General features: G+C 38.1%; 1 protein-coding gene across 1 annotated transcript; it reads left to right on the top strand.

Moving 5' to 3' along the window:
- The first annotated feature begins 8101 nt into the window (after positions 1 to 8101).
- LOC148118604 (uncharacterized) lies at positions 8102 to 8989 on the top strand. The gene has a single exon (XM_087900580.1). It carries the CDS (start codon positions 8264 to 8266, stop codon positions 8969 to 8971), a length of 708 nt encoding a protein of 235 aa, XP_087756706.1. The 5' UTR covers positions 8102 to 8263; the 3' UTR covers positions 8972 to 8989.
- Positions 8990 to 11882: the final 2893 nt, after the last annotated feature.

Genomic DNA, 11882 nt, shown 5'->3' with positions numbered 1-11882 from the left:
AAAGGCATCTTGTGTGTTGGGTAGCACTCCACCAGTTAGCTGTGATGTAGAAGAGTAGGATTGGTGACGTAAAGGATTTACCCATGATTAGAGCTAGTAAGTCTCATGAAGCAGGACATAACTGAGGAAGGGTGCATCTAAAACACCCCAAGGATAAGTTTATGCTAACCAGGCCCGGTAGAGATGAGCATTCTAGGCTACATAATTGTTTTTAACAGGATTGTCCAGACATTTGGCTCCAAACCTTTACAAAGGAGACACCCCTGACTGTCAATCAGCCTCTGGGCCCAGTCCCATATGAAAGAACAGGCGTCTAACAAGCTGCTCAAGGAGGCATTACAGGGTCAAAACCTACTGTATGGCCTCTCGTGCCTTAAAGTTCCAGTTTTCTAGTTGTGAAAGGCATAGCTCTGAGAGAGGGGCAGTATGACACCAGGTGACAGTTTGAAAAGTAAAACACTGTTGTGTGGAGTGATTTCTCCCTGGGAAGACATAGTATAGAAAACTGTTTCTGAGACACGGGCTCTGCTGTTGACTCAGGCGGCCCTGATTTCAGCCTGTTGCTCTCCAGGGCAATGACTTTGTTGTCCTCATATTACATCTCCAAAATCCTTAAATTAAATGATTGCACCACCTCAGAATTTTAAAATTATCTATTTGAGTCGTAGAGTCGAAGTTGACTGTCCATTGCAGTTAAAGGAACAGGATTTACATGTGGAGCCTTCGGACCAGAATAGGAGGGATAGTTTACTGTGTACACCGCAGGGGGAAACAGCGCAGGCAGTCAGCTGCTGGAGTCTCCATTCTGGAAAAGGCCCTGAACATTTAGGAGGAGTTAATTTGTAATTTCCCAGCAAGTATTAACACGAGTCACATGAATAAATACATTTCAGATTGGTGGTTGCCTTGGGAATGAATATTGAATGTACTCATAATGATATTCCTCCTAGTTCCATGATCCTCTAATTTCAATTTTCTGCAAGACTACTTTTTTATCATTTATTATTATTATTATTATTAATTTGTCATGAGTTTGCCCTGAACTTCAAAAGCAATGTGAAGCCATCATCCAGCTTTCTGGCGAAAGGGAGGTCTATCATTATGTTTTTAAATCTCTCCCCAGCATTTCCCTCCTGTTCTCTGAATAAACTGTGACTCACAGGTAGAAAGTTTCTTCAGTTCACCTGAGCTCACCGTGAAGCCACAGAAGAAACATCTTCTTTTATGTCCTTAAATCTCTACTTGAAATTGTTAATATTGTGGGTACCCTTCCACTAATGGGACAGGGAATCACTCCACTCAAACATTGAGGGAAGGGCTGTGTAAGCTAGTCACACTGTGTCCAGGAGGAAGGGGACGTGCCTCCTGAGTGCAGGTAGATAGCAGGGTTACCTTGGGGCAAAGAATCCTGAATTTGCCATTGGGGAACTTCCCTGTGCAGATATATTCAGTCCTCCTTCATACATGTAAGTCAGCCCAGAGGATTGAGAAACACGCCATTGACTGTAACTGTGTCAAGTTAGAGTTGTCACAGTCAACATGTTTATATAGTCAAGATCAATCAGTCCCTTACTAATGGCCTTTCCTCTACTAGGGAAGGACCTACTCCTTTTCAAAGTCACTTAAATTGGTATCATTTTTAACACTTTCTGTATGCCCTTTAGTGCTCTTATCTCTATTTCTGTTCTCCAGTGTGTCTTGATCTTTAATAATTTCATTTCTTTTGCTCAAGTGCTATTGATTTGTCTTTTGTTACATTCTCACTCCCACCCCTTTACATTGGGTATAAAAGTTATAGAAAAGTAAACGTGGACAATTTCAGTCACTGAAAACTCCCTCCTGTTAATTATTCTATGGTTTCTGTTCTGTAATTTCATGTGTCTCGCTATTCTTTACTTACATTTTTGAAGTTCCACGCCCCCACCCTGGTGTTTTTGTTGAGGTTGGTCCTCAACAAGTATTCTGTATGTTTTAAGTTTAAGAACTTCCCTGTCACCTGCCTATACCAATGGATGGTTTTATAATTTGTAGGCATCTTCATTGCCAAATTTGCCCTGTGACAAAGATATCTAGCTAATGTTTAGCAATTATCAAGTTTCAAACTAGTGTAAGTATCTCCATAGACCAGTGGATATTGTTTATTTGAGCAGTTGTAGCTGCTGTTTCTTTAGGTAAAATTAAGCACTAAAGTCCCCTAACTCATGAAGTTGATCTAGGATAGTTTATTAGAAATCTTGAGTTTGTTCTTGTATGTTTGAAAAAACAATCACCCAAGACAGTATATTTACTGGCTTTAGGTGCCAGCAATTATTTTATAAAGTTTATTTACATGTATTTGTGAGATCTTGAGATGACTCATCAGCTCCAATCAACTTTGCTATACAAGCACAATAAGTTTGATCCTGGAAACACATGACAGAAAGAAAGAAGTCTTGAACGTTTTCCATTGGCCAGTACCCGTGAGGCACAGTATGTTCCTGCATTCACACATCAAAAATAACACACATCACACACCTTTCTCTCTCTCTCTCTCTCACACACACACACACATACACATACACAAGTGCACACATATCACACACATGAAGGCACACACCACACACACAAACATACAAATACAAATACACAGACATCACACATACCCATACATGTACATCACACACACAAATACATGCATAGTCACCTACAGACATAAACATACAAACTCATACATCCACAAAGAAAACCCTCAAAAATAATATTAGTCTTTAGAGAATGCTTAAGATATGTGTGGTGAATAAATTAACACAGGACTGAAAAGTTTGTTCAATTTGTTAAACTTTATTTATATGACAAAATACCATGTTCTTAAATGTTCTGATATCATACAACTAGTCTGTTTAAGTAGCCATAATAGAAATATTTGCAAAGTATGATACTTGCAATTCTTGACTTCTATGAAGAGAGGATGAATAAAATATTTTTGCATTTAATACTAGTGGTTTAAAATAATCACCTTGATTCTTCTTCAATAACTTTAAAAGGCTGTGCCTGTTGGACACACTCAAATTTTAAAGAGCCTTGAGGGTTAAGTAATAAAAATCTTTAATATTTTTATGTAATAATAAAAGACTTTGCTTTGATTTGGTTTTGTGTTTTGATACATTGTTTCTGTATAGTCCTGGCTGTCCTAGATCTTGCTATGTAGACCAGGCTGGCCTTGAACTCACAGACAGGTCCTTCTTTCTCTGATCCTTTGATACTATCTCAATATGAATCTTTGATAGGCATAGAGTCGATGATTAGGGCAGACTGACTTCAAGCTCAGAGATTTGCTTGCCTCTGGCTCCAGGACCCTGGGACTAAAGCATGTGCCAGAACACCTGGCTGAGATCCTTTTTATATAACTCAGCTTTTCTTCTACAAAGCTTATCTGCTTGTATAATTGTGTCCCTGGTTTACTGACAAGGTTCTGACTGGTGCCTGGCATCTTTCTCTTTCAGAGGCTACGTGGTATCTCTCTGACTCTACCTACTCTCTCTGTATATCAGATTTCCCACCTGGTTATATTGTGCCCTGCTATAGGCTCAAAACAACCTCTTTATTAACCAATGATAATAAAACATATTTACAGCATACAGAGGGGAATCCCACATCGGTGACCAAAGGTTTCTCTGCAATGTTGGGTCACTCGTCTTCGGCCTACAGGCCTTGTGTATCGAGCAGATGTTTCTGTGAAGCACATATTCTAACCTTTCATACCTTCTTAAATGCCATATGCTCAAATCTCTGAAGTATTTGAAGACAAATTGTCTATCTAAAATATATCTCTGTTTGATCTTGAAAACATACTTAATATGACTATCAGTTCAATTCTAATAAGAGACTAATTGCTAACCTGCATTTCCTTATTGTCCTAAATAGTTGGTAATAATAACTTTCAAGGGCTAAAAATATACATTATATTGTTAAATGACTTGCATAGTAACAAATGCTTGAATAAGACTAAAAATAGATGTACAGTATGTTCTGAAAAAACCTTCAAATTTATATCAATATACAAAATGTAAAATATTATAAAATATACAATGTAAAATATTGAAAAGAAGTAGTTCCTTTTTTGTTTGAAAGGTAGATTCAACAATCTCCCTCTTATCCTATTTCCATATTTGTTTCAGAGTAGATTGGTTTCAGAGTAGATTCAATAATCTCCCCTTATATCCTATCATATCTATAGCCCCCATTTTTCTTTTGAAAACAGGAACTCTGAATCTGAAGTCCTTTTTTTCAATTTTTTTCCTAACAGTTGCCAATATCGACTTGTAACCAACCCCCATAAACAATGAAAAATATCATAACCCACTAAGTGACCAAAAACCACCCAATCCATCTCTGGGAATGTTGGCATGGTGTTCTCAAAATTACTTCCTGCTGCCTGGAGATGACAGCATCTTTAGGTGACCCGAAAAGTAAAATTTGGGTTGTCAATACTCAGTGAGGTAGCTATATCTTATGTTGTCCAGTAGCTATGTAATAGAAAGTCCAGGGCTTGTCTCAGTTTCTAGGTGGAGTAGTTTGAGGCAGGATTATCCCAGGTAGCCACTTCAAAATTGTTCTGAGCAGTTTGTAGTCCAAAGTCAATCTGTAGGTGGTGTTTTTCAGACTAGTGTGGTTATCATAGTCCTGGTGGAATCATCATCATGGGGTCTGTCCTCCTTTTGGAACCTTCAAAAGTTGTTGTCATGCATGGTCTTGGTTCACTGCAGGAAGCATAAATATTTTAAATATTCTATGCAGCAGATCTCAAAGTTGTTAAAGGATCAATATTTGTTTTATATATATATCCAGAGTACAAAAAATGTAACTCCTACTTACCTGATAGGAGCTCAAAGCTGAAGTCATGTACAGGAATCTAGATGAAGCCTTTTAAAGATTTAGTACTGCATATGATCTCAAGAAAAGCTGTTAAGGAGTCAAAAAAAATAAAGGATTGAGAGTAATGGCAATACAATAGTCTTTTTGTAGTTTTCCTTAATTCTTTTCTTCTGTCCCATACCACATGCCTCCTCTGGCATGAGACAGAGATTTTGGATTTTACTTTAATAAACATGCTAGGGTTTAGAGAAGGAGAGAGGGACACTCCAAATCCAAAGCCACATTTAATTTATGAGAATCATTGTAGTGACTAAGTGCATTTTCTTCATGGATGACCATTAATTAGCCTATAGTGACCTAAGTCCATATGTAGTTGACTGACTATAAAACCTCCCAGATAGTGATGACTTTGAACATTTCTCCCTTTGGTGACTTTTATTCAAGTGCCTGTGAAACTTTTATTAGGAAGAGACTTTCTGGATGGTTTTCCTCATTGTGGATGTGATATGAGTCTCTATATCCTCAGTCCATTTTCTGTTCTTTGTGTCTACTGTGTTGTAGTTGAACCTACTCAGCCAGCTTCCTTCTAGTGCTGTCATGCATTCACCACCATTACAGACTCTATTCCCAAATTGCATAACATGCAACAGAAGCAACTGCTATTCAGTACTAACCTAGTTTCCTACCCTTCTGGTTTTTTTAATAATTTGTCTGTGAAAATAAGGTTTTTATTTGCAGCCCTGGCTGTCCTGAAAGTAGCTCTGTACACCTGCCTGGTGTCAAGAGTGGCCTCACGCTCAGAGATCCCCTTGACTCCATATTCCAAGTGCTAGGATTAAAAGAGGGTCAACAATCCTGGCTTTTTTGTTTTCATTTTATGGTGTGGTGTACCTGGAATGAAGGTTTTTGACCATGACAAGTGTATACTGTTGTTCTGAGACTCATTTATACCTTAAATTTTAAAATTTGGCGGAGGTTATCATTCAGTTTTCCAGGATGGCATGAATTCATGACAGTAATGCTGCCTGAGCCTTCTGACTCACTGGATTGCATGTACATCACCTTCTTCTTGCCTGTTGTGTTTTTTTTTTAAATTTTCTAATAAAAATGCATATTTTACCTGTAAGAATGTAAATGCAGAACATGGGTACCTGGCCCTCACATGATCAAAAGATGTTCTCAAAAACCCTGAACTTGGAGAAATGGATAGTTGTGTTCTCTGAAGTAAATACTGGGGATTTAGCCCAACTATGTGTAAGACCAGCAAGATCACTTTACTAATGCAATATCCCTTCTTCTCTGTGTTGATTATTTATGAGCAACATTTAATTTGCTGTTTTCATTTGTGTATTCATAGCTGTTTAAACATTCAGTGTCTCATAGTAAGGTCTTATTGATGTTACAGTTTAAACTGGGACACTTTGGGTTTCTGGAAGATGAATGCAGATCTCTTTGTGGTAACATCAGTAGGAGCCTCTGCGTTCTTTCTATTTTTTTGTTTGCTTGACTGAATTTTGCAAGAAACACATGGTCTTAATATGTAATTCTGGCTGTCCTGGATCTGACTGCATAGACTAGGCTGGCATTCATTTCCAAGGCAGATATACCTGCGTCTAATTTTTGATTGCAGTGCTTAAAAGTGTGAGTCAATATACCCAGCCTATCCTTTTTTTTTCTGAGTTAATAATTTTTCGTGCAATTTCTCTCCTGTGTACTCTGTGCTGTTGATCTTTTTCTCTTGTCTCTTTGTGTTTTTAATAGGCCTTTCTGTTGCAAAGTGACATCCTATTTACAGGGTACAGAAATGAGAGAGGTTAAGCTCCTGTTCATTTCCCTTCCAACGTGACTTGGTGATTACGTACCAGAATTATATGACTATATTGTCAAAGAAGTGTATATTTACAATGTTGTCACTATCATGCTTTCTATCATAAAAATGTATGGGTCATTTCAGAATGCAATGACCTATGATGATGTGCATGTTGACTTCACATGGGAAGAGTGGACATTGCTGGATCCTACACAGAGGAATCTCTATAAAGATGTGATGCTGGACACCTACCGTAACCTCACTATCATAGGTAAACCTGAATTTTCTATTATGTTTTTACAAAAGGGGACAGCTGTTCCTTAATTTTTGATGTTCTTCTGTAATTTGATTGAGAAAGAAGAATGAGGTGAATAAATCAGACATGATTGTAAGGTGTACTTAAGATAGTAATTTAAATTTTGAACACTTTCAATAATAAACCTTATATTTTCTAGTATATTGTAGGATACAGTTGGGAAGACCATAATATTGAAGAACATTTTCAAAATTCTAAAAGACAAGAAAGGTAATTATCATGTGCAAACTGATAAAAATGTGCCTCTGAAGAAATTGTCATGTGTCCTGGAATTTTTATGCAAAAGCAGCAATGCTAATAAACACACATTCAGGCTAGAGAGATGGCTCAGATGTTAAGAGCATTGCCTGCTCTTCTAAAAGTCCTAAGTTCAATTCCCAGCAACCACATGGTGGCTCACAACCATCTGTAATGGGGTCTGGTGCCCTCTTCTGGCCTGCAGACATACACACAGACAGAATATTGTATACATAATAAATAAATATAAATAAACACAGCTTCATGAGCATTGATGATTGTTAAATTCCCATTAAATCATATACCTCAGTTTCAAGTAGGTGAATTACATTTATAAGCCATTCTGTTAATAAACAATGAAACAAGGCCTTAACAGATACCACCATTTGAATCATAGCTAAATGAGAGCTATGCTGTAGAACCGCCAATCCATTTAGTCTCAGATCACTTATATTAGAAAACATGTACATGTTGAAAAGGTGATAAGTGCAGCTCTAAAACATTCTAGTAAGCAAATAGTCCATAGTAAACTAGCGTTACTAATTATCTTGCTGTGACTGTGCTGAGTTTAGTGAGATGGGCAGTTAGAGTCAAGAGCCACATGTCTATATCTGAATTTTTCTATTTTTCTGCAAATATAAACTATTTTTCTGTAACTGTGAACTCTTAATAAAGTATCTTGCCATCACAGGTATCTTCAAAGGTGAAAACAACCTGAAATGAAGGGGAACAGCATAGGTGTAAACCCAGTAATAAAAACCTTAAGATCTTGTTCCCCTTTACAGTTGGACTAAATAATAAAATTTATTCCTATAGATATGAAGATTCAACTGTGGTTTGAACATGATAAATCTTTTACATGTGTCAATTATCCTTGCAGGCCTGAAAGAAATCATCCTGGAGAGAAACCTTCTGTATATAATCAGGGTGTTAAAGTCTTAGCTTATGACAGACATCTTCAAAGGCATGAGAGCACACTTATTGGAGAGGAGCTGTATGAAGTTAGTCTAGTTGGTAGAGCCTATGAACATGATAGAAATCTTCAAATGAATGAAAGAGCACAAGCTGGAGAGAAACCCTATGGATATAATCCATGGAGTAGAGTCTTTACTCATCGCAGTCATCTCCAAAGCCATGAAAGAACACAAACTGAAGAGAAACCCTATGGATGTGATCAATGTGGTAAAGCCTTTGCACATCATAGAAATCTTCAAGTACATAAAAAAACACATACTGGAGAAAAACCCTATGAATGCAATCAGTGTACTAAAACCTTTGCACAGCAAAGTCATCTTCAATGCCATAAAAGAACACATACTGGAGAGAGACCATATGAATGTAATCAATGTGATAAAGCCTTCACATGTCACAGTAGTCTTCAAATACATAAAAGAATACATACTGGAGAGAAACCCTATGAATGTAATCAATGTGGAAAAGCCTTTACACAACACACTAATCTTCAAACACACAGAAGAAGACATAATGGAGAGAAACCCTATGAATGTAGTCAATGTGGTAATGCTTTTGCATGTCACAGTTCTCTTCAGATACATAAAAGAACACATACTGGAGAGAAACCCTATGAATGCAATCAGTGTGCTAAAACCTTTGCACAAATTGGTCACCTCCAAACACATAAAAGAACACATACTGGAGAGAAACCCTATGAATGTAGTCAATGTACTAAAGCCTTTACACAACATGGTAATCTTCAAACACACAGAAGACATACTGGAGAGAAACCCTATTAATATAGTCAATATCATAAAGCCTTTGAATGTCACAGTAATCTTCAAATGTATACAAGAACACATATTGAAGGGAAACCCTATGAGTGTAATAAACATAGTAAGGCATTCCTCACCATAATGGTCTTCAACTGCATGAAGGCACACATTCTGGAGAGAAACCCTATGAATCAGTGTGGTAAGGCGTTTGCATTGGTCAGCAATCTTTGAACTTATCAGAAAAAGATGTACTGCAGATCAACCCTAAAAATATAGTCAGTGTGGCAAAATTTTTCAGTTTATACAGGAGTAAACCTTTCTGTGTGCAGTCCATCTGTTATAGCCTTTGCTTATTGCAATAGTCTTTGAGTGCCTATAAAATATTCTGAGAGCATATTATTGTAAAATATTTGGTAAGCTCTCTATCCAACACACATTCTTACATAAAAGAGCATTTACTCTGTGGAAAAATTTGACAGTGTCAACATCTGTTCAAGATTCATGATGTCGGTTTTTATATTGTTTGCCTCTGCAAATAATGGAAAAAATCAATTTAAGAATTTATGAAGCTCTATATGTAGAGAAAAAGTCCAAGCCAAAAACAGACCCTCAGCAGAGAAGTAGGTGTCGAATCTGGAATGTCTGGAAGATGAGTATATGAACACAATATTCTGATGCAAGCTGACAGGCTATCAGCTGCAGGGCAAGTTATTATTATTATTATTATTATTATTATTGTTATTGTTATTATTATTATTCCTCTTCCACCTCTTCCTCTGCTCCTTCTTCCCCGAGCTTCAAACCTCAGTCTTTTATTGTAAATTTTACACAAGGAAAATGATTCTTTTTTTCTTGCCACAGGATAATCATTAACTGGGCAAAACAGTTCACAAGAAGTATAAAGATTCTTTGATATCAAAACACAGTCATTCATTATGACATTTTCCCAGTTTCCAAACCCCATGCCAGTCCCTATATTCTTAATTCTTAGCTGAGTTAACCATAAAACAACTTCTGAGGATTTTACTTCAGAGGCTAACTGCTTACAATTTACAGGAGCTAGTTCAGTGGGTTTTAGTCCATTGTCATAACTTCCATTGTTGTTCCTCACAATCCCAATACGTAACATTTTGATGTATAAGGCCATAGGTAGTCAGCCCTAAAGCCCTAGGTTCTTCAGAAATTTTGTTGATCATAACCAAGTTCTTTTCTGTTTTAGAATAATTCTTTTGCCAAGTTTTATAATCAGGTAAACAAAACAATCTGCATTTTTCCCAAATTTCCCCAATTCTTTCATCAGTCAGGTTTTGTCCCGTAACGCGCTTTATAGATTTAATGCCTGCCCAGTCTGTCAGATCAGAAAGACTCATATTATCATATAGGCACATTCATATTTTCAGAAGTTACTGGTGTGGAAGGAGAAAAAGAGCATGAAGAACAAGTACACTAGTAGAATTGCTATAACCAGAATCATCTGTAACATTGCCGAATATGTCTGCAGATTCCATAATAGTGGTCCTTGGGGCACGTAGATGTTTTCTTCTTGGTACTCAAGTAGCATACTCATTTAGCTGCCATTAGGTTACCTGGATCTTCCTGCATCTCAGGAACCGCACATGGAAGGGGGCTATGCTTTTCAGTCTCTCAGCACAGATCTGACAATAGAACCAGTGAAAGACACATTGGGCCTAAAATCAAAAACTCACACTCTACCCCTGACCTACTACTGAGCTTGAAATCATCCAGTCCCTGTGCAGGAAAACCAACCAGTCCCTGAGCACAAAACCAACCAATCACAGCATGAAAGTCACCATATCCTGAGCTTAAACAAGAACTGAAATCTGACCAATTCTTACCCTCAAAATATTCTTCCTGGAAAACTCTGGCCTTCAGGGGCCCCATATAAGCTCTATGCCTATACAGATGACAGCTGCCATTTTCTAATCTGCCAGGGCCCACCACTTTCCTGGATTCATACATCCTAAATAAATCCTTGGAACCAGGTTTTGGTGGAGAACATTTACTCAAGCAGAGCAGAAACATTGTATGCAATCTCCCTAGTGGAGCAGAGCAGAGAAGCAAAAGATACTCTGCTGAGAAACTCCATCCCAGGAACACAGCAAATGTGGCAACGTTTCTTAGGTGAGAGAAGCAGAGAAGTAACAATCTGTCCCAGAGCTGAGTAGAAATGACCATCTCTGCCGGGAAACTCCCTAGTGGAGCTGAGCAGGGAAGCGATGGACATCTCTGCTGTGATCCTTCTAGTGGAGCAGATTAGAAAAGTGATGGACACGTTTTCTGGGAAACACCCTGAGGGGATAGAGCAGTGTGGTAATGGACATCTCTGCTGGGAAGTTCTCCTAGCAGAGTGGAGTTGAACCCAGTCTTAATGGCTCAGAGAGGAGCAACATTGCCACATCATGCTGGGCACAGTACCCCCACCAGAACACAACCACAGGTATGGCCTGACTTCCTGGCAGTCAGCATTGCTTTCTCCTCACAGCGTTAGGTACCCAGGATACCTTCCGTTTACTGTTGTATATATAGCCTGACTTCCCCCAGCCAGGGTATCTTTTTTGTCAGCATTGCAGATATTTTGGATACTTTCCCTCCATAGCTTCAGTTGTAGCCTGACTTCCCAATAGTCAGGATTCCTTTACCCTCACAGCTGTAGATACCCTTGATATCTTCCCTTTACAATTGTAGGTATTGCCTGACTTCTGACAGTTAGAGTACCTTCCTCTTCAGAGTTGTACGGATCCAGATACTTCCCTCCACAACTTCAGGAATAGCCTGACTTCCCAACAGTCATGACAGCTGTCTCATCAGCTGTAGGTATCCAGGGTAAAGTCCTTTCACAGGTATTGGTTATAGGCTTCTTCGACAGTCATGGTACATTTTCCTCCAGACCTGTAACACTTGGGCTATGAATATA

The sequence above is a fragment of the Myodes glareolus genome, chromosome 22 (genome assembly GCF_982192425.1).
Source record: "Myodes glareolus chromosome 22, mMyoGla1.1, whole genome shotgun sequence".
In the NCBI taxonomy this organism is placed as follows: domain Eukaryota; kingdom Metazoa; phylum Chordata; class Mammalia; order Rodentia; family Cricetidae; genus Myodes; species Myodes glareolus.
This window is presented reverse-complemented; position numbering and strand designations above follow the sequence as displayed.